This window comes from Bufo gargarizans, chromosome 3, assembly GCF_014858855.1.
Source record: "Bufo gargarizans isolate SCDJY-AF-19 chromosome 3, ASM1485885v1, whole genome shotgun sequence".
Lineage (NCBI taxonomy): Eukaryota > Metazoa > Chordata > Amphibia > Anura > Bufonidae > Bufo > Bufo gargarizans.
The window spans coordinates 287099192-287123769 of NC_058082.1; the positions used below are offsets into that span (position 1 = coordinate 287099192).

The 24578-nt window shown below is 42.5% G+C and overlaps 1 protein-coding gene across 1 annotated transcript; it reads left to right on the top strand.

The window, feature by feature from the left end:
- The first annotated feature begins 555 nt into the window (after nucleotides 1-555).
- On the top strand, nucleotides 556-24337 carry PPM1D (protein phosphatase, Mg2+/Mn2+ dependent 1D). Its single transcript, XM_044287242.1, has 6 exons — nucleotides 556-1205; nucleotides 11535-11760; nucleotides 13496-13620; nucleotides 15449-15636; nucleotides 19824-20063; nucleotides 22830-24337. The coding sequence occupies exons 1-6, from the start codon at nucleotides 821-823 to the stop codon at nucleotides 23358-23360; spliced, it is 1695 nt and encodes a 564-aa protein (XP_044143177.1). The 5' UTR covers nucleotides 556-820; the 3' UTR covers nucleotides 23361-24337.
- Nucleotides 24338-24578: the final 241 nt, after the last annotated feature.

The window sequence follows — 24578 nt, forward strand, 5'->3', positions numbered from 1 at the left end:
ATAATGGAATTCTTAGATGACCCGAACCTTATACGCTGAACTTGAAAACACAAGTTCGCTCATCTCCCTTTGTGATAGATCAAATATTTGATTGGTGGGGGATCTGACTCCTGGCAGCCCCTGATGATCAGCATAAGGCCCCATTCACACGTCAGCAATTTCGTTCCGCAAATTGTGGACCCATTCATTTCCACGTTACGGACGTGTGAATGGACCCTTATAATATTAGTTTGGGTGATCAGTCATGTTGAACCAGGATTTGCATCCAAAATGCCTTACTGTATTTCCACCAGAAAACCGCCCACCCCACACGTAAAGTTCTCGGTTCACAGCTTGTATTATAGCATATTTATAGTGTTATATTAGGTTATTACATTTTGCAACATTGTATAGATTTCAGAAAGGAAATTGCGAAGGTTTTCCCTCAGGGCTCCCTGGCTGTGCAGATAGTGTGTATTCCCTACATTCCCTGTACAGAAAGTTCGAGAACCTCCCTGCTCAGAGCCCTCCCCTCACAACCCCCTCCCAGCTTCTGGGCGTGCTGCTAGTGGCTTCCGTTCAGTTAACGCGCATGCGCAGCTGGCCGGGGCGGGTAGAGGGACCGTACGTGCGGCACAGCTGAGTTGGGTCGTGACGTCACGGCGGCTGTAGGACTAGTCGGAACAGTGTTGAACATAAACAATAAGGAGCGCGGGCGGGCGGTAGAAACAGGACGATCCGCACAGCGCCGAGTGGGAAGAAGGCGGTCGTGGTGGAAAAAAAAAAACAACAACAAATCCTCTGTAGCAGTGAGTGGGACGACGGCGCCTACACCCGGGTCATGGAGAGCCCTTTCACTCTACGGGTGAGCGTGTCCTCCGACCAAGGCGGCAGGAAGTACATGGAGGACGTCACCCAGATCTTAGTGGAGCCGGAGCCCGGGGAGGGCGAGCTGTCCTGGGAAGAGGAGGAAGACGATGAAGCGGACTCTCCACAGCGGACTCCAGCCCCCAGCCGGGCGTCCCAGGCCAAGAGCGGCCAGTGCGTGGGCTTTTTCGCCGTCTTCGATGGGCACGGGGGACGGGAAGCCGCGCACTTCGCCAGGGACCACTTATGGGGCTTCATCAGGAAGCAGAAGGGCTTCATGTCCCGGGACCCGCAGGAAGTGTGTGCGGCCATCCGCAAGGGCTTCATAGCCTGCCACCATGCCATGTGGAAGACACTGCGTGAGTATGCCCATTGTGTGCCCTGTCACTGTGACCACTGGGAACCGGGTCTTCTAGATGCCCCCCTCCCCCTCCTCCGGCTGTCTTTGTTGTCATTACTAGGCAGATCGGCGGCCTGGATCAGTACAGTAAGGGTTAACCCCGTTTGTTTTTCTGGCTGTATCCAGCAATGACTTCTGTCAGCCTCCAGTCCTGGAGGACCTAGTCCTGGCCAGGGTTAGCGTGCTGTCCATTGTTCCCTGCCCTTGGATGTCACCACAGTGTAGACAGGCGTCCATTAAAGGGAACCTGTCACCAGGATTTTGTGTATAGAGCTGAGGACATGGGTTGCTAGATGGCCACTAGCACATCCACAATACCCAGTCCCCATAGCTCTGTGTGCTTTTTTTTGTGTAAAAAAAACGATTTGATACATATGCAAATTAACCTGAGATGAGTCCTGTACGTGACTCATCTCAGGGACAGGACTCATCTCGGGTTTTTTTTACACAATAAAAGCACACAGAGCTATGGGGACTGGGTATTGTGGATGTGCTAGCGGCCATCTAGCAACCCATGTCCTCAGCTCTATACACAAAATCCCGGTGACAGGTTCCCTTTAAGCTGCTGGATCCTGCTGTCAGACCGTTCACACAATGTGGGTCACACTGGTTTTTCTACGTAATACGGTATCCGGTAAAGCGAATGAGAAATCCCAAATCTCATACACATTGTTTTTTTTTTTTTTTCTTGCAGATATTTTAAAACCTGTCATTAGTTTGTTTGATTCTTTATATACCAGTAGTTGTTTTCTCCATAGATTTCAAAAGCTCGTATCGCGTCCTGCAACCACTTGTATGGATCCGCGCGATACGGAGCGGAAGCACTACAGAGCACTTCCTTAGGATTTCAGTCCCTGCTTCTGCACAACGCAAAAAAATAAATAAAATATATAACATGATTTTGTGGATTGCTGACCTATTCAAGGGAATGGGTCGGCAAACGTGGGTGCACGGCTGGCGCCTGTACATTGTGGACTGCGATCCACAGCACAGGGCGCACGTGTTTGTGTGCATGAGCCCTTATGGTCTGATACGAGAAGATCATTTCATACGGATCGCACACAAAAGGGGTTAACAAAAGCAGAAAATCCGCAACAAAAAAACACCCAAAACTGCAATAAATAACGTGGACTTGCGTGCGGTTTTCTTGGGGATCTTCAGCATACAAATAAACGTCTACCCCGGAATCCTGTCCAGGTAGTTGCATAAAATATAAAGCCATGTAACGGTGATCTAAATGTAGCTCTGTAGGACGAACCCCAGGAGCCAGGCCAAAATTTGATGCTTTCTAAAAAAAAATGAGATCTATGGAAATGTGAGTCTGGCTCTGGTAATCCCCGCCCCCACCAATAAAGGAAGATTTGCCCAAATTTCACCAAAGTGACACGTCCAGTAGGGCGTTGTGTTTGTGAAAAGAGTTAACATATGGTTGCTGCCTGTGCGGACAGACATGAGCAGGTGCCTCTGGGATCGGGGCTTTTGTGTGCGATCCATATGTGTATCAGACCTCATGCACACAAACACGTGCGTCCTGTGCTGCGGATCGCAGTCCACAATGTACAGGCGCCAGCCGTGCACCCACATGTGCCAACCCATTCACTTGAATAGGTCAGCGATCCGCAAAGTCATGTTCTATTTTTTTTGCAGTGCAGAAGCACGGACCGAAATCCCAAGGAAGTGCTCCGTAGTGCTTCCGCTCCGTATCTTGCGCATCCATTCAAGTGGTTGCTGGACGCGGTACGAGCACTGGTAACAAGCTCGTGTTCATGAGCCCTGATAGTATAGACTTAATTTAAAGAGATGCCCCTTATATAGATTATACTTACCTCGCTCCTGGTGGCCGCCGCTGCATCTCCCTATTGCGCGGATCAAAATTTGCAGTGAAGGGAAGAGGAGGCAATAGCAGGCCGTGACGGGGATGAGCCTCCCTAGCATCACGGGTGTTTTGATCCACGCGGCGGGGATTAGGAGCGACGCTGGTGTCAGGGAGCTGGGTAAGTATATTATCTATGAGAGGCCTTGGAATTGGGGGCTCTATCAGTAGATTCCCGCGCTGTGTTCCTGCATTTGGGCTGTTTACTGTATGCTGATGAAGCCTTGGGCTCGTGTGCATGGTGCTCTACACATTTCTGTCGGAGTGCTGGAAACAATTGAGGCCGCCTGAGAATGTCCCTTTATTTCAATAAAAGATCCTCATATGTTAGGGTGGCCATACACATTCTATAGTTGTGGGCAGATTGATCTTTCGGCTGACCCCTATCTCTTCTGACTCCCCCATATACGTCCTAGTTAGACCAAACGTATATGCGTATTATAAAGGAAGAGTGGAGAAAACCCACCGCCAGAAGGGTCTATCTCCGGGGATAACAAAAGGATCAGGTGAAAATATTTACTTTGCCCCATCCTTCTCTCCCCAGAGAGGTTACTCATTTTGTAGGTCTTATTCAGGGACAGTTGGTTAGAAATGAAGAAAAATCCAGAGCTAAATCCCGCCAGCAGTATAGATCTCAATGGACCAAACCAATAAATATCCCACAAAAAAACAAGTAAAAGGTTACAAACTGCATCTTTAGTAAGAAAACACATTAAAAACCTATATCTGTGTCACGCAAAATGGCTGATAAATGACAAGTTTGAGCCCCCAACCATCATATACAACACCAATGAGAGAGCTCTCTACTGGTGTACACTATGGCGGATATTTATCTAACAGAAATATGTCTATGTATTAGGCGTGTTTGTGGGGCAGATTGCGGCACAAAGGTGCCTCATGCTGCAATATGCAACTTCTCCCCGCTCACGTCACGTCTACCATTTTCTCCGCCTGTTTTAGGTGTGGAAAATGTCCCATTATTGTCCTCATTACGGACAAGGATAGGACTGTTCCATCAGAGGCCAGCTGTTCCATGCCACAAAATACGAAATGCACACAGACGTCATCCATATTTTTTGTGGACTGCGAAATGCACACGGTCGTGTGCATGAGCCCTAAAGGGAGGACTTGAAAGAGTTAGGGCTGTTTCACACGAGCAGATGCAGTGCGTGGCATCCGCTCAGTGAATGAGAGCCAAGACCCGATGCGGACAGCAGAAGCACGGAGCAGTAACATGACTGATAATGCTCCGTGCCTCTCTGTGATCTCTTTACTACGGAATCACAGTGAGATAAAGTTGTCATTGTGATTTCGTAGTAAAGAGATCACAGAGAGGCACGGAGCATTATCAGTCATGTTACTGCTCCGTGCTTCTGCTGTCCGCATCGGGTCTTGGCTGTCATTCACGGAGCGGATGTCACGCACGGCATCCGCTTGTGTGAAACAGCCCTTAGAGATGTCAAGAATAACTGCGGAGAATGCATTGGGGATGTCCTTCTCATTTTGATGCGAGAACTGATACTTGGTCATGAAGAGAGAAATTCAGGCAAACATGACTTTTTTTACTGACTTTTCCTGCGTTTGGCTGGCACATTGTGGCTCCTCTGCTTCCGCTATCTTCTTTTTCGGGTCCCACAGTGTAAGAAATAAAGGGATTGCTTACATGTCAGTAGCACTTCAGGGTCACAATGGCTTTTATTCTCACCAGTAGCATCATCAGGGATGCAATATTTCTGTAACTATACCACTGGCAAATAATACTAGGCTCATAACCATATGATTTGTCATAACTTTCATATCCTTTTAATATTGGGCTTGGCTTAACCCCACCCATGTGTCATACTGAAAGTGTCTGAGAAATGTCAGAGACCTCTGTTCTATGGTGAAGAGGTTCAGAAGACAGCATCGCACCTGTCCAGGGATTGTCTGGTATTGTATCTTGGCTCCACTGGTTTTCTTCTCTTGGACAACCCCTTAATTGTATCGATGGATGGAGTTCTGAGACCCCCACTATCATTAGAATTGGGGGTAGTAGTGCTCTGCTGAGCGCTATGCTTTCTTTGGCAGTCCCCTAGAGTATGAATAGAGTAGTGGTGCTCATGCTTGGAAGCGGCATCATTCATATGGAGAACATGGTGCCCTTGTTCTCATTGGTCGGGGTCTCACCGATCAGACACTTAAAGGGGTATTCTGGCTGTTGGGGAATAACTTAACCACAGGGTAGGGGATAACTATCAGATTGATGTGGGTTCTACTTCTGGGACCCCCACAATCATGATAACTGTACCCCTCAGAGCCCCCTGAAATGAACCTAGCAGCAGGCGGGCATGTGAACTGCCACTGCATTCATCTCTGTGGGAGTTCTGGAAATAGTGCTATACTGCAGAACTGCCATAGAGATGAATGGAGCAGCAGTGCGCATACGCTACCTGCTCCAAGGGGTTCGGTTCACTGTGACTGTGGAGGTCCCAGCAGTAGTGTCCCCTCAACAATCTAATATTTATCCCCTACCCTGTGGAATGTAACTGGAATACCCCTTTAACGCCTATCTTGCCCCTATCTATTCCCTTATTTAGTATGAACTAAATTCCTCCCTGAAAATAGACTGCTTCTGTATGTGGGCTATAACGGCTAGCGGAGCCCTTGGGGATGCACACGTTCCTGGACGTAGGATCTATTTACTGGTATCTCTGGTGACCTCATTCATTGAACAGGCTGTTGTCAGTGCTGTGCGATGTAGCAGTGGACGCTCGCTCAGGATTCTTGCCGGGACATGTCCATATGAGTGCTTTTATAACTAGTTTACTGAAGTCAGGCATAGCCCAGGCGTGTCCTGCCTCCCGTGAATCAGCTGTCATTATTCCTCACTGTGCACTGCATGCCAAGATCCATCCATTGGGTCAGACACTGGGTTGTTCTCATGCCAAATGTATTCTCTTTACTGAGATGGATTTTTGCCCTCTGCTTTTCCTCTCCTCTTCCCTTCATGCATGCTTGGCCGAGAGTGCACGTATACGGAGGTTTGGGAGAGAAAATCCGGCTTGGGCTACTTGAATGTGGGTGCAGGCTAGCTAGCAGAAATTCCGCACAGATTTCTGTGCATTTCCACACCAAAAAGCATTTAAAAGGGTGAAATTCGCACAAATAATTGACATGCTGCAGATTTTAAAATCAGCCCAACAGGTCAATTTCCACGCGGAATGAAAAAACAAAGTGTGCATGATTTGAGTGAAATCTCATACGCTTCGCTTGCACTTTATTGCACTGCATTGTTTTTTTTCCCCCCGCACTGAAAAACGGAGTGTAATCTGCAATGTGTGCTTGTAGCCGTAAGGTCGCAAGAATTTTTGTTCCTACACTTTTTTTTATTGAATCTAAAGATACATAAATTAGGCGGGATTAACCCCTTCCCACAAACTGCTGTACTGTTCTGTCCCAATTCCAGTCGTGGGGGAATCATAAGGGCACAGAAGTGGACAGTCGGGCTCCCCCTGGTTAACCTCTTTGATGCCGCAGGCCAGGCATCTAAACAGTTTGAGCGAGGGAGCTCCCTCTTTCAACCCATAGGATTAAGCTGGCACAAATGGTCTTGGCAAAGGCCCCCAGGTCTGCCATAGGTGGGGATCACAGACATTGAGGGGCAATAATGCTTTGGAAGGAATCGGCCATCCTCTTATGGGCCATACTGCAAATATGTACCAGTACTAATGAACAACAATTACCAGCATCCAAAGGACCATCAGAACAGTGTTTTAAATGTACATGCATAACCCCCCAAGATTTATTTGGCTAGCTATTAGGGCTGCATGATATGGGAATTTTGTGCGATTGCGATTAGGGCCCTAAAAATTGCGATAACGGTATGCGATGCAATATTTTAAGGGAATTGTGCTAGAGGTCTATTTGCTTGGATTTTCAAGGCAAAAGCCCACAGAAATTACCGATAATGCTGAAATGTAGTTATGCTTAACTCAAGAACTGAAATGCACAGTGTTTTTCAAAATAAAACATCTTTTACTAAATTAAATAACATATTTGCATTACTGCAAAAGTACAAAATACAAAACTTGCCATTTTCTTAATAGCAAAGAACAGATAAATAAAATAGAATAAATAAAAGAAAATTTGTTCATTAAAATAACGACTTGCCTCCAGCCCCTCCTCCCTCCCCGTACTCCCTGCGCTGTGCAGCATAGGAGTCGGCGATACATCCGTGTCAACCACGTAAAAAGTCAACCATCGCTTTATAAGGCGCACTGCCATTTTCCCCCCACTTTTGGGGGGAAAAAGTTTGTCTTATAAAGCGAAAAATATGGTAATATAATTGCAGCATTTTTGGGTCGGCCAATTGGCGATTGCGATATGGCGATTAATTGCGATTGCTTTGGCGATATATTGTGCAGGCCTACTAGCTATATTCTTTTTTTATACTGGAAAAATAGTAGCCGGTTTGAATTTCTTCATTCCTCTTTTCAGAAAACTAATGAAGGGCTAATAGTAACTACAACTCATCCTTACCTTTAAAAATAAAGCAATGGTTTGTCAGAAAGTGGTGACACAAAAATACACACCTACTGAAACATAAGATACACATTTCTGGTATTGTTGTAATTTTAAAGACCTCTATAAAAAGTTATACATGAGAAATAGCTGTTGTCTGAACACGTGTCGGGAGCTATTTCTCCACCAGAAACCTGGCCTTCCTTTATACATTTTCCACAGCAATAATAATAATGTGACCGTCACAGTATAACCACACGTCCCATCTTGTGCTACTGGTATAACAGGCTAGTTCGGTACCTGAGACTTTCAGCAGTGCTGGTCTTAAAGGAGTTGTCAAAGTTATATATACATACACACTAGCAGAAGGACCCGGCTTCGCACGGGTATATTTAATCTATTTAATTTAATGTTTCCGTGTGTCCTAAAAAGATATCAACAGTATCCCCCATAACAGTGACCTCCACAGTGCCTGCCCCTTTAACATTGACCTCCACAGTGCCTGTACGTTTAATAGTGGCTCCCCCCCACGCATGTAGCAGTGTAGTTGTGCCATCATACGTCATATGACTGAATATTTAAGGACCTGCGAACTGCTAAAACCCATGATCAGTTGTTATGGCAACCTGGAGTAGGATCTGCGAGCTTCTATTGGTTAATGAGGGACATGTGACCTATAAACTGTACCACTCAATTGAAAAACAAACTGAAATTATTTAGGTAGAGGGGAAAAAATATATAAAAATTAAATATGGTTGCATAAGTGTGCACACCCTTAAACTAATACTTTGTTGAAGCACCTTTTGATTTTATTACAGCACTCAGTCTTTTTGGGTATGAGTCTATCAGCATGGCACATTTTGACTTGGCAAGATTTGCCCACTCTTCTTTGCAAAAACACTCCAAATCTGTCAGATCTTTTATTATATACTACGTGCAGAATTATTAGGCAAATGAGTATTTTGACCACATCATCCTCTTTATGCATGTTGTCTTACTCCAAGCTGTATAGGCTCAAAAGCCTACTACCAATTAAGCATATTAGGTGATGTGCATCTCTGTAATGAGAAGGGGTGTGGTCTAATGACATCAACACCCTATATCAGGTGTGCATAATTATTAGGCAACTTCCTTTCCTTTGGCAAAATGGGTCAAAAGAAGGACTTGACAGGCTCAGAAAAGTCAAAAATATTGAGATATCTTGCAGAGGGATGCAGCACTCTTAAAATTGCAAAGATTCTGAAGCGTGATCATCGAACAATCAAGCGTTTCATTCAAAATAGTCAACAGGGTCGCAAGAAGCGTGTGGAAAAACCAAGGCGCAAAATAACTGCCCATGAACTGAGAAAAGTCAAGCGTGCAGCTGCCAAGATGCCACTTGCCACCAGTTTGGCCATATTTCAGAGCTGCAACATCACTGGAGTGCCCAAAAGCACAAGGTGTGCAATACTCAGAGACATGGCCAAGGTAAGAAAGGCTGAAAGACGACCACCACTGAACAAGACACACAAGCTGAAACGTCAAGACTGGGCCAAGAAATATCTCAAGACTGATTTTTCTAAGGTTTTATGGACTGATGAAATGAGAGTGAGTCTTGATGGGCCAGATGGATGGGCCCGTGGCTGGATTGGTAAAGGGCAGAGAGCTCCAGTCCGACTCAGACGCCAGCAAGGTGGAGGTGGAGAACTGGTTTGGGCTGGTATCATCAAAGATGAGCTTGTGGGACCTTTTCGGGTTGAGGATGGAGTCAAGCTCAACTCCCAGTCCTACTGCCAGTTTCTGGAAGACACCTTCTTCAAGCAGTGCTACAGGAAGAAGTCTGCATCCTTCAAGAAAAACATGATTTTCATGCAGGACAATGCTCCATCACACGCGTCCAAGTACTCCACAGCGTGGCTGGCAAGAAAGGGTATAAAAGAAGAAAATCTAATGACATGGCCTCCTTGTTCACCTGATCTGAACCCCATTGAGATCTGTGGTCCATCATCAAATGTGAGATTTACAAGGAGGGAAAACAGTCCACCTCTCTGAACAGTGTCTGGGAGGCTGTGGTTGCTGCTGCACGCAATGTTGATGGTGAACAGATCAAAACACTGACAGAATCCATGGATGGCAGGCTTTTGAGTGTCCTTGCAAAGAAAGGTGGCTATATTGGTCACTGATTTTGTTTTTGTTTTGTTTTTGAATGTCAGAAATGTATATTTGTGAATGTTGAGATGTTATATTGGTTTCACTGGTAAAAATAAATAATTGAAATGGGTATATATTTGTTTTTTGTTAAGTTGCCTAATAATTGTGCACAGTAATAGTCACCTGCACACACAGATATCCCCCTAAAATAGCTAAAACTAAAAACTACTTCCAAAAATATTCAGCTTTGATATTAATGAGTTTTTTGGGTTCATTGAGAACATGGTTGTTGTTCAATAATAAAATTAATCCTCAAAAATACAACTTGCCTAATAATTCTGCACTCCCTGTGTGTGTATATATATATATATATATGTATATGTATATGTATATATATATATATATATATATATATATATATATATATATTTATTTTAGGATATAGGCACTGACCAAAAATAGTAAAATAGGTTAAAGAGGTTGGGTGCACGTTCACTGGGGAGGGAATGAGCTGCTTACCCCTTGGTATATGAATAGAAAAACGAACAGCACTCCTGGAATCCACAGAAAAGTTTTTTCTTTATTTACCCATGTGATGCAGCACATATATTAAGGCTGCACGATATGGGAATTTTGTGCGATTGCGATTAGGGCCCTAAAAATTGCGATAACGGTATGCGATGCAATATTTTAAGGGAATTGTGCTAGAGGTCTATTTACTTGGATTTTCAAGGCAAAAGCCCACAGAAATTACTGATAATGCTGAAATGTAGTTATGCTTAACTCAAGAACTGAAGTGCACAGTGTTTTTCAAAATAAAACATCTTTTACTAAATTAAATAACAAATTTGCATTACTGCAAAAGTACAAAATACAAAACTTGCCATTTTCTTAATAGCACAGAACAGATAAATAAAATAGAATAAATAAAAACATTTGTTCAATAAAATAACGACTTGCCTCCAGCCCCTCCTCCCTCCCCGTACTGTAACTGATGTATCGCCGGCTGCGCTGTGCAGCATAGCGGCCGGCGATACATCCGTGTCAACCATCGCTTTATAAGGCGCACTGCCATTTTCCCCCCACTTTTGGGGGGGGGGGGGGGGGAAAGTTTGTCTTATAAAGCAAAAAATATGGTAATAGAATTGCAGCATTTTTGGGTTGGCCAATTGGCGATTGCGATATGGCGATTAATTGCGATTGCTTTGGCGATATATTGTGCAGGTATAATATATATCCACATACACACTTTGGCAACCCCCTGTAAATGGCCTGAAATTACAAGTAAATGGATACTCGCCAGTTTTCTCCTCTGCTACTGCTTGACCTGAATTCCAGTCCTCAGCACTGCTCAGCGGGCCTCGGTCTCATGCACTGCTGAGGTCAGTATCCATTTATTTGTTATTTTAGGCCATTTACAGGCGTTGCCTGAGTTTTTATATAACTCGGAAAACTCGTTTAATTTCTGGTTCAATATTTTTGGTACGCTTGCCTTTAATTGGATATCTTTTATTGGAAGGTTTACCTGGCTCTTGTCGTTCTTTTTGTTCCCCTTGTGGCAAAGCCAGCTCAGATTTCAAAGGGAATTGGCAAAATCATTTCTTCTCTCCCTTTTTGAGATCAGTTCTAGCTTTTCCGTTGTTCTCCAGCTTTCGAATTTAGCATTTTTAGTGTAAAATGTGATCCGGCAATCTCGGCTGCCCATTTAAGATGATGTATGTTACATATTTAGATTGATTAACCAGTGACTATTTTTATTTATGTATTTTTATTTTATTTTTTTAGCTGAATGGCCAAAAACGATGACTGGTCTCCCTAGCACATCAGGAACTACCGCTAGCGTCATTATTATTCGTGGAAATAAGCTATACGTGGCCCACGTTGGAGATTCTGGTGTTGTAGTTGGCTTGCAGAACAGTCCTAAAGAGATGTTGAAGGCCCTAGAAGTGACGCAAGATCACAAACCTGAGCTACCCAGAGAAAGGGAGAGAATTGAAGGCCTCGGTGGCAGGTAATTCATTGGGATTGTATTGTTCTTGGCAGACTGAGACACAAAGGTGCATTCATATGATTGGTATATTTTATTCTAAAGACTTCATTCCTTGCGATGCATTGGGTAAAATTTGGGCATAACTCATGCAGATTTTTCATGAATTGAATTGCAGATACACCAGAAAATTAGTGGCAGATTTGCACTTCTTTTTATGTGCTGTGTGGACGTACCCTAAAGCACAAGCTACCTGCACAATGCAGACAGACCACAATGTTATTAGAGAGTCCACTCATGTCTCATCATCCATGACGGGGGGAGGCGTTACTAAAAAGCATAGGTTCACATACTTTGTCCGTTCTATCGCTGTTTTCTGGACTCGTCTGTACATGATCCAGTTTCATTGCTCTATAGTCGGTGATTCTGTGCGACTGTTCAAGACAAAAGATTAGACATGGAACTATTATCACTCTCCTGTTCTATTGTGTAACATTTAATCACGGTGAATTTAATTAAAGGTGTAGTTATCTAAATGCATTACCTTTTATAAAAGTAATCCTGTTTGACACGTCCAGGGCTACGTCCGTAGAATGTGTCCGCACCCGTTCCACAATTATCCAGAACGGGTGCGGATCCATTCATTCTCTATGGGGCACACAGTGTGCTGTCCACATCCACATTTCCGGAGTGCGTCCCCGAACTTCCGGTCCACAATAGCGGACAAGAATAGGCAGTTCTATGGGGGTGCTGGCCGGGTGTATTACGGATCTGCAATACACTACAGATGTGTGAATGGACCCTAAGTTGTCAGACCCAAGTGTTGAGGAGATTCAGGCACCAACTCCCCCCGCCCCAAAAACAAACAAAAATCGCAACAGCTTTCCCCTGCTAGAACAGAACTATCCTTGTCCGTTATGCGGATAATAATAGGACATGTTCTATCTTTGTATGGAAACGGAAGGCATACGGAGTACCTTCCGTTTTTTTGGGGGCGTATCCATTGAAATGAATGGTTCCGTATACAGAACGCAAAAAGCGGAACGTAAACGTAGAAAAAAAAACACGTTTGGGTGCATGAGCCCTAATACAGGCCTTAGGCTGGTTTCACACTTGAATTTTTTACAGCATCATAAAAAGATCGAATTCACTTCTGTGCCAGTGTATCAGTACCCCCCCGATTAAAAAAGAAATCTGATGTGAATTTGTCATCTGTTTAGATCAGTTCCTGAGGAAAAGAACATACTACAAAGAAACAAGTGTTAAACTAGCCTTAAGGAAAAGTACCAGGCAATGGCGGATACGAAGACCAATTCTATCACCGGCTAGTAAAACCAGTCATTATAAATGGGAACAAGGTGGCACAGTGTTAGATGTGCTTACAGCAGGCTGTCTTCACCAAACAGTGTGCAAAATTAGCACTTGTGTGATGGAGGCTGCAAACTGAATCAGCCTCGGATGCTCCTAACGTGCCCCATTAAAAAAATAACTGCAGGACCAGGAGATGGCTTGATTTTGCCGCCAATCACAGGCCTTAGCAGTTGCATCTGCTTGAACGATCTGGCACAGCAGTGACATATTGTTCAAGCAGGTGTGACCACTGAGGCCTGTGTTTGGCTGCAGCGATTACGGGACCAAAGCCACTTACTTGTCTTGCAGGGACCAGAAACGCCTGGGAACGGGGCACTGTGGACTATGTTGGGCGAATCTGAATATTTTAAAGACATTTTTTTTTTTTTTTTTCTTTTTTTTTCTGCAGTGTAATTAATAAATCTGGAGTCAATAGGGTTGTGTGGAAAAGACCACGTTTGACACACAATGGACCTGTGAGGAGAAGTACAGTAATAGATCAGATTCCTTTCCTTGCTGTAGCTCGGGCGCTTGGTAAGTGTATAAACTGCATTTTTTTAAAATCTTTTTGTATTCTGTACATGCAATGCACGCATGGGAAATCCCACCAGTAGATACTTTATTTAGTGCCTGCTGAACTTTGATTCCAGATATCGGCATGTGGGCACTTCTTATCTATTTTGGTAAGGCTGTTTACATTTGTGTTACAATGGTATTTTAGCACTAGTATTAAGGGCCTAACTCATGCTCCCTGTAATACATGCAAATTAGCTTTCATTCCATAAACAAACTATGCCTCAAGTGTGACCAGATGTAAGGGAGCTATCTTTAAATAAGTCAATGTTCTGGAGCACAACCAGGCTCTTCTTCAGTTTTGGCTGGGGATGACCACCTTTCCCTGACCCTTGCAGGGCCTTTTCGCTTGGTGGGATTGGTGTACAAAGGCCCTTCAGTTACAGAGAGGGCTTTCGATGGACTCCATTCTTGTAACCTATTTTGTGTGAGACACTGCACTTTTATTGCACTTAAGTGAAGAAAGTCACAATTTTGGACTTTTACTAAAAACGGTGTGCAGATGAGGTGTTGGCTTAGTTATAAAGTGATGTTTTGGGGACAGTTAAAAAAGGTCACGTTGATTTCTAGGATTAGCTACCCTACATCTGGTGGCGCTAGACATAGCCTTTTCTTTTTGCAAAGACAGATAATTTTGATGTTTTTCCCAGAGGAGCATTGCATTACCTAGAAGACTCCTTAGGCCCCTTTCACACGGGCGAGTATTCCGCGCGGGTGCAATGCGTGAAGTGAACGTATTGCACCCGCACTGAATCCTGACCCATTCATTTCTATGGGGCTGTTCACATGAGCGGTGATTTTCACGCATCACTTGTGCGTTGCGTGAAAATCGCAGCATGCTCCTCTTTGTGCGTTTTTCACGCAACGCAGGCCCCCTAGAAGTGAATGGGGTTGCATGAAAATCGCAAGCATCCGCAAGCAAGTGCAGATGCGGAGCGATTTTGACGCACGGTTGCTAGGAGACGATCGGGATGGAGACCCGATCATTATTATTTTCCCTTATAACATGGTTATAAGGAAAAATAATAGCATTCTGAATGCAGACAGCATAGTGAAATAGCGCTGGAGGGGTTAAAAAAAAATATAATAATTTAACTCACCTTAATCCACTAGCTCGCGCTGCCCGGCATCTCCTTCTGTCTTCATCTTAGCTTTGTGTAGCAACAAAGACCTTTGGTGACTTCAGTCATCACATGATCTATCACATGATCTTTTACCATGGTGATGACCGGAGTGACGTCACCACAGGTCCTGTTGCTACACAAAGCTAAGATGAAGACAGAAAGAGATGCCGGCTACGCGAGCAAGTGGACTAAGGCGAGTTAAATTATTATTATTTTTTTTAACCCCTTCAGCGCTATTTTACTATGCTATGCATTCTGTATTCAGAATGTTATTATTTTCCCTTTATAACCATGTTATAAGGGAAAATAATAGAATCTACAGAACACCGATCCCAAGCCCGAACTTCTGTGAAGAAGTTCGGGTTTGGGTACCAAACACGCGCAATTTTTCTCACATGAGTGCAAAATGCATTACAATGTTTTGCACTCGCGCGGAAAAATCGCGGGTGTTCCCGCTACGCACCTGCACATTTTCCCGCAACGCCCGTCTGAAAGAGGCCTTACACCTACTAGGTGCTGTCCACTACCCCACTGGATCCTCCATATATAACACACTATACCTGCTATAGAAAAATACTGTAGCGCTTCTTTCTGATCTTTCATTTATGTTTTTTGCCATATCTTTGTACTTAAATGAATACCTTTTACTAATATTCCTGTTTCAGGTGACCTATGGAGTTATGATTTCTACAGTGGAGAGTTTGTCGTATCTCCAGAGCCAGACACAAGTGTGCATACCATTGATCCACAGAAACACAAGTTTATCATTATTGGCAGTGATGGTCTTTGGAACATGGTGTCGGCAGAAGATGCCGTTTCACTGTGCCAGGAGCAAGAGAAGCTATATCTTAATGTGAGGATGTATAAATGGCATGTGGTCAATGTTCATATCATGTAAAAAGCCAGAATTCTTTAAATTGGGTGTCAAAGTAAAGATTTTGTGGATGGTGTATTATAGGTGTATACGGTGTATATTACATGTCCTATGGGCGGTCGTTTATCTCTGAATGGACATTCTGGAACGTCCATTCAAAGAGGACAGCTGTGCGCTAATCGTCCAGCTGCCGAGTGGGACACCCCAGAGAGGAGGCAGGGATAGTTCCCAGGTGTCCCTGCCTACTAGAGCACTGTATACACAGCGCTCAACGAACGCTGTGCGCTTCCTGTCCCGGCCCAGTGGTCATGTGCCCACCGGGGCCGGGAGAGTGCAGGAGCTGTCGGGTCTTCGACAGATCTCGATCAGCCCTACACTGAGGCTGTACAGCATTGTATTTTGCTGTACAGCCTCTCTGGGGGGTGTATTTCCCCTGTAACTGGGGCTACCATGTCAGCCCCAGTTACAGGAGAAATCAATAGTGAAAAACAAATTGAAATCAATAGTGAAAAACACTTTGCATTGGGGATGCAAAGTGCCAAATAAAAAGAATAGTGTTTTATAAAAAAAATAAAAAGGTTTCACATGTAAAAAAATAAATAATCCCCAATTAAGTCATACATATTTTTTTTTTAAATAGAAAAATATTAAAGAGACATATGTCGTAATGCCGCATTCGTGACAGCCGGCTCTATAAATATATCACATGATCCACCCTGTCCGATAAACGCCCAAAAAATAAACTGTGTAAAAAAAAAAGGCAATTTTTGCCACCTTACATCACAAAAAGCGCAACAGTAAGTGGTCAAAAAAGCATATCTCCCACAAAATGGTACCAATACAACAATCACCTCATCCCGCAAAAAATGAGCCCCTACATAAGAAAATCGCTAAAAATAATAATAATAAAAAAAATATAGCTGTCAGAACATGGAGACATTAAAACATCACTTTTTTGTTTCAAAAATATTATTGTGTTAGTCAAATAAAAAATAAATGTAAAAAAGTATACATATTGGGTATCGCCGCGTCTGTAACAACCAGCTCTATAAAAATATCACATGACCTAACCCCTCAGGTGACCACCCTAAAAAATAAATAAAAAGTGCCAAAAAAAGCTAATAATTTTTTTTGTCAACTAACATCACAGAAAGTGCAACACCAAGCGATCAAAAAGGTGTATGCCCCCCAAAATAGTACCAATCAAACTGTCATCTTATCCTGCAAAAAATGAGACCCTACCTAAGACAATCGGTCAAAAAATAAAAAATCTATGGCTCTCAGACTATGGAGACACTAAAACATAATTTATTTTTGTTTCAAAAATGCTATTGTGTAAAACTTGAATAAATAAGCAAAAGTATACATATTAGGTATTGCCACGTCCGTTACTATCTGCTCTATAAAAATGTCACATGACCTAACCACTCAGGTGAACGCTGTAAAAATAAAAACTGTGCTAAAACAGTTTCCCCATAAAGTGTAATAATGAATTATCAAAAAATCATATGTACCCAAAAATGGTACCAATAAAAAAGTAAACTCTTCCTGCAAAAATCGAGCCCCTGCACAAGATGATCGGCAGAATATTTTTTTTTTAAATATGGCTTTCAGAAAATGGAGGCACAAAAACAGAATTGTTTTTCAAAAATGCTTTATTAAGTAAAACTGAAACAAAGTAAGTACATATTTTGATATCATTGCGTCCGTAACAACCTGGTCTATAGAAATTGCACATGATCTACCCTGTCAGATAAATGTAAAAAATAATAAATAAAAACAGTGCCAAAACAGCCATTTTTTGGTTACCTTGAGCAATTAGAAATCATATGTACCCCAAAATAGTACCAATAAAACTGGCACCTTATCCCCTAGTTTCCAAAATGGGGTAACTTTTTGGGAGTTTCTACTGTAAGGGTGCATCAGGGGGGCTTCAAATTGGACATGGCATCTAAAAACCAGTTCAGCAAAATCTGCCTTCCAAAAACCATATGGCGCTCCTTTTCTTCTGTGCCCTTACATCAGTTTACAACCACATGTGGGGTGTTTATGTAAACTGCAGAATCAGGGTAATAAATATTGAGTTTTGTTTGGCTGTTAACCCTCGATGTGAAAAAAATGGATTAAAATGGAAAATCTGCCAAAAAAGTGAAATTTAGAAATTTCATTTCCATTTTCCTTTAATTCTTGTGGAACATCTAAAGGGTTAACAGAGTTTGTAAAATCCGTTTTGAGTAACTTGAGGGGTATAGTTTCTACAATGATGTCATTAATGGGGATTTCCACTAGGTAAGCGCCACAAAGTGACTTCAGAACTGAACTGGTATTTTAAAAAAGTTGACTTTGGGAATTTAAAAAAAAAATTGATTTAAAAATTCTAAACCTTCTAACATGCTAAACAAAAAAAAAAAAAAAAAATTACATTACCAAAACGATGCCAACATAAAGTAGATATATGGGGAATGTTTATTAATGAATATTTTGAGGCATCACTATCTGTCTTAAAAGAGAGATTCAAATTTAGAAAACTTATTGACTCAAATTTACCATTAACATGAAGTACAATGTGTCACGAGAAAATCTGAGTGGCTTGGATAAGTAAGGGTACTTTCACACTTGCGGTATCCAAAGGGTTAAAATTTGTTCCAGTCCCTCAACATTCTTGTTTTCACTTTCTGTGGTCTATCTTGATACCAGTGACCTCAAATTTTTTTGCAGTGGTCACTAAGGGGCTTTAGGCTACACCCTGCTGTATTTTAACAGTGTCCTATCTACAAGCTGCAAGTGTCTCCTGTGCAGCAAAGAGCAGGTGCTCCGCTCTCGTATGACAGCTGGGCTTCTGCTCTAAGGCTGGGTTCAGACCTGAGCGTTTTATAGAGCGTTCCTACGCGCTGTAAAACACTCAACAGGCAAGAACCAATGATTCCCTATGGGAATGGTTCTCGCCTGAGCGTTTTACAGTGCTTGGATAAGTAAGGGTACTTTCACACTTGCGGCAGAGGATTCCGGCAGGCAGTTCCGTCGCCTGAACTGCATGCCGGATCTGTCAAAACGTATCAAACTGATGGCATTTGTCAGACTGATCAGGATCCTGATTTGTATGACAAATGCATTGAAATGCCGGATCTGTCTCTCCGGTGTCATCCGGAAAACAGATCTGGCATTTATTTTTTATTTTTTTTATTTTTTTTTGCGGTCTGGGCATGCACAGACTGCAAAAAACAGATCCGGCATTAATGCATGTCAATGGGAAAAAATGCCGGAGCTCTATGCCGGAAAAGAATAACTCTAGTGTAAAAGTAGCCTAAAAGCGTTCCAAAGTTATTACCACATAAAGTGACACGTCAGATTTGCAAAATTAAGCCTGGTCAGGAAGGGGGTAAATGGCCTGGTCTGGAAGTGGTTAAAGAGGCATTTTCACCTGTTCATGAATGGATTGCCAGCAGCCTGCAATGAAGGTCCAGGTGGGTGTTACCAGTTAGGGGTTTGTCCCTGCCCAGTCTGACATCCAATCAGTGCTGCCAGTGTCAAGACTGTGCAGAAACACACTTCCAACTGGTAACGCCCAGTTGGGCCTTTATAGCAGACTGCTAGCAATTAATTCAGAAACCTGTTAGGCCCCCTTTTACACGAGTGAGTTTTCCGTGCGGGTGCGATGCGTTTTTCACTGATGGTTGCTAAGAGATGTTGTTTGTATACCTTCAGTTTTTTATCTCGCGCGTGAAAAACGCATCAAAACGCATTGCACCAGCGCGGAAAAAACTGAACGCAATCGCAGAGAAAACTGACTGAACTTGCTTGCAAAATGGTGTGAGTTTCACTGAACGCATCCGGACTTAATCCATCACGCTCGTGTGAAAGAGGCCTAATAGGAGTGATGGAGGAATGGCACATCATAATCATAAGACAAGATGCTCTAGAATTGTGTTACATGGGGAATGCAAGCAGTTACTAAAAGAGATGTCAGAAGAGGTGACGGGTCCACTTCAAATCTTTGAAAGTCTACTTTAGTAATATTGAGGTCGGTTCATTCAATAGCAGGTTCTATTGAAATGGGTTTTAAAAAAACGTCATCCATACCGACTTAGGCCATTTGTTTAAAGTGACATATATATTTTTTCACAATGTTTTATGTTCTAAATTATTCAAACTTTTTGGGCTTTCAGGGAGAGAGTGGACAGTCCTTTGCAAAACTGCTTGTAAGCCGTGCACTCACCCAATGGAGACACCGCATGCTACGAGCGGACAACACTAGTGCCATTGTCATTTGTATCTCCCCTCAATCAGAAAAGCAGAGATGCTGTTTTAATGATGAAGTATTTATTAACTTATCTGACAGTACACACTACAACAGCCAGGACATGAACCTCATGTCAACATCTCCATGTTCTACACCACCAATTAAGGTAAAAACGGTTACGATTCTCAGTATTTTTTGATGTATCATATGCACTTTTATACTTCCATTTTGGACAGGTTAACATTTACAGCATTTTAGATTGTATAACCTTATTTTTCCTTTATATTGCCTTGTCTCGGTATTCTGCTGAACTAAAAATATACGTATCTTTTTGGCGTTTTGTAAAGCAGTTGGTTGAAAAAAGTTATGCTCTGTGATGCACTATTACGTCACAGAGTTCAGGTAGTTGACCCTTTTGTACCAGCAGTACATCACAGTAGTAGCATAGACTCAGGAGTTGAGCCCGCGCCGTTGTTGGCAACTGTCTCATTGTTGCTGCCAATAGAGACTTTGGCAAAATTTAAAAAACCTCTAATGCCAGATTTTTTTTTTTTTTTTTTTTTTTTACTACCGATAGCCCTGCAGAAAATTAGCCATCACACAGCACCATCATTAGAAAAATAGTTATTGGTGTTAGAATATGGCGACAACAAAAGGTTTTTTTCCCCCAATTCCATGCCCATTTTGCAGTGGTCACTAAGGGGCTTTAGGCTACACCCTGTTGTATTTTAACAGTGTCCTATCTACAAGCTGCAAGTGTCTCCTGTGCAGCAAAGAGCAGGTGCTCCGCTCTCGTATGACAGCTGGGCTTTTGCTCTAAGGCTGGGTTCAGACCTGAGCGTTTTACAGAGCATTCCTACGCGCTGTAAAACACTCAACAGGCAAGAACCAATGATTCCCTATGGGAATGGTTCTCACCTGAGCGTTTTACAGTGCGTACGATCGCACTGTAAAATGCCCCAAGAAGTACATGAGCTTCTTTGGGGCGTCTTGTCGCGCGTTCCCGTACATAGACTTTAGCGGGAACGCGCGACAATAGGCGTTCGCTTGTCTCTGTATGCGCGATTGCAAACGCCCGTACAATCGCGCATACAGAGCGCTCCATCGCGAACGCTCAGGTCTGAACCCAGCGTAAGAGCCTGAATCTGCAAAATCTTCAATGTTGATCATTTAAGCCCTTAGATCCCGCGGACAATAGCAAAATTGGCATCTAAGTGGTTTCAGAGGGAGGCTTTGTCGGCCATCAGCACTGCCACAAATGAGATTGCAGGGTGCCGATGTCTGTACACAGCAGCCAGGGGTCCAATAAAGCACCCTAAGCCTGCCCTTTGTGTATGCCTGGGCTAATATGTTGTCTGACAGCATAATACATAAGTAGTACATTGTATTATGGAACAGATCGGAGGATACATTTAAAAGTAACTAATAACTATAAAATAAAATATTAAATTTATTAAAAAAAAATTCTTTTGAAAAAATACTTATTAATGACAAAATACCCCTCCACATATTTGGTATAGTCACATCCGTAATGACCTAAACTATACAATTATCACGTAAAAAAAAAGCCAGAATTGCAGTTTTTTCTTATCCACCACAAAAAATGGAATATTAAGGAATCAAGAAGTCTTGTATACCTCAAAATGTTACCAATAAAAACTGTCATCTTGCAAAAATCGGGCCTTCAAACAGCTTAAAAAATAACGTCATTGGGATGCAGTATTTGGTATCGCTGTATATACAGTATTTGACCTAGAAAGTTTATTATCTTATTTATGATTAGTGTTGAGTGAAGTCGCTTCGGTCAAAACTTCGTTTTGAATGCTGTACGGAGATCCATCCCCTTACAACATTCAAATGTATGGGCTCCAGGGAGGTGAAATTTATCACCAGTCTCTCACGATTTTTAAACTTCCATTTTATAACTTGAATCCGAAGTCTGCTTTGGTACTGGCTGGTGCCTCTGTACCGAATCCGACCTCAGGTTCAAGTTCTAAAATGGTTTTCAAGTTTAAAAATCGAAATCCGAATTTATTCACCGAAGTCTCACGAGACTTTGGAGATAACTGTTCACCTCGCCGGAGCACATACATTTTAATGCCGTATGGAGATGATCTCTGTACAACATTTTAAATGAAGTTTTGACCGAAGCGACTTCTGATCTATGATCCGAAAGCTCACTTCGCTCAACCCTATTTGATGCAAACTGAGGGCGAGATTTATGAAACTGGTGTAAAGTAGAACTGGCTTAGTTGCCCATAGCAACCAATCAGATTCCACCTTTTATTTTTCACAGCTCCTTTGGAAAATGAAAGGTGGAAGCTGATTGGTTGCTATGGGCAACTAAACCAGTTCTACTTTACACCAGTTTGATAAATCTCCCCCTGAATGTTGCAGAATTTACAACGTTAATCAAGGAGTTATATGTACCCCAAAATGGTGCAACTTGATTCCACAAAAAACACACCCTCCTTCACCAAAAAATATAACTCCTAGTGGACTTTGTTTTTAGGCTGTGTTTCTACTTATATGTTGCGGTGCTTCAGTTGTATTAAAACAAATGCAGATTTTAAAGGGGTTGCTTTATGACAACATCCACATAATAGGGGATAAGTGATCAGCTGGGGCCCCCGCTAATCGCTACAGTGGGGGCCTGTGTTCCCCTGTTTGAATGGAGCGGTAGACATGCTTTCTCGTTTGCAGCTCCATTGAACTCTATGGGGTTGCCAGAGATGGCATACTGCAGTGCTGATTTATTAGTTGCGTTCCTGAGGTTGTGTGAGAGACTACTTTCTGTGCACTGGCTTTAAAAAAAAATACCTTCTCATATGGAATGTAGCAGAGCGTGAGGGATTTTTACAAAGAATTACTTGGCCAGCTTATCTAGAACGATTAGTAGATTGCATGACCTAATATGTTTTATCTATTTCAGTTTCTGGAGGATGATCCATGGTGGAGGCTTTCACTTTCTGAGACTCTTCCATCTCTTATCCGCCGAAATGCCTTCTCTGATGGTTGTAGCAAGTGGGGCTCAGAGTCGGGCAAATCGAAAGCCCTTACTGCACCCTCCCCCCATTCTCTAGGTGATTCAGGAAAACCTGAAGAAAACGGCAGCCATTCTCAATGGGCGAGTAGCTCTTCCAGCATCTCCCCTGTGTGTCTTTTTCCTGGGACCTCATCAAGTGTTGGTGCAAAGGCCTCTAAAACACCAGGTGGCAATACTCCCAAAACTGCCATGGAAAAATTGGCATTAAAACGGACATTGGAAGAGTCCAATAGTGGGCCTGCTGTGAAAAAGCCAAGGAGGACCTTTACCAGAAGTGGAGGAGTAACAGAGAGTGCCTCTGCTACCCCAAAAAGGAGGAGTGCAGACAGGGTCATAATGAGACGCAGTCTTAGAGGCCAGAAGAAACTTGGACATCCATTACTACACCAGCCACGTAAAAGTATATGTGTGTGCTAAATGCTCTGCTGTCTTGTCTGGTTTTTATAGTTTATTGACTCCTTTTTAATTTTGAGGGTGTTTTTAATGCAATACATTGTCCTCCAGTTTTCTGTCAACCAGCACTTCACATTCAAGACTTTACCTGACTCAGTGAGTTAATTCTGCACAATACGACATACTTGGTCTACTTCCAACTGCAGGTTTATGGACCACCCAGCCTGTAGATAGGTGCTATGACTAAGGTGTTATTTCTATTTTTAGTAATATTATAATTTTTTTTTTTTTATTATATATATCTATTTAAATATTCCATGTTAGGATCATTTGCTTAATGTGGTAGCATACGGTTAAGATGTAAAGAAATGATTGTGTTGCATTATATCTTATTGTATATATTAATTTTATATCCATTTCTATCTTTTTTTTGTCAGCTCTCACTGTTGGAATATTTATCCATTATTGAAACTGATGTTTTTTTTTTTTTTTTTTTTAATCCAGACCTGTCTGCTCTTAATTATGTTTCATGATAATTCATCAGGTAAATACATGTGGAATATGAAAATAGATGAGCTTGACAAAACTTTGAGGACTTACTATTAAAATTATAGTGTAGATGAGCTTTTAATAAGTTTTGTATAGAAGTTATGAACCAGTTGTAAAATATCAATTCTTCTCAGAAGGCAAATGCTGTGTACATTATTTGCCAGTGTTGGGCTACTTTCACACTAGCGTTAAAGTTTTCCGGTATTGAGTTCTGTCACAGGGGCTCAATATCGGAAAAAACGCATCAGTTTTGTCCTAATGCATTCTGAATGCAAAAGTAATCCGTTCAGTATGCTTTAGGTTGTCTTCCGTTCCATCCCTTTTACTGTATTTGGCTGGAGAAAATACCGCAGCATGCCAAAATTTCGGAACACTTGCTGGATATGGCATTAATTTACATTGAAATGTATTAATGTCGGATCCGGTACCAAGTGTTCAGGAAATTTCTGCATTGACGGATGACACTGGAGAGACGGATCCGGAAACAAATGATATCTGTTTGCATGCGGATTCTTCAAACGCTAGTGTGAAAGTACCCTTACGCTGGGTTCACACCTGAGCGTTTTACAGCGCGTTCCTACGCGCTGTAAAACGCACAACAGGCAAGAACCAATGATTCCCTATGGGAAGGGTTCACACCTGGGCGTTTTACAGCGCGTACGATCGCGCTGTAAAACGCCCGACGCTCAAACA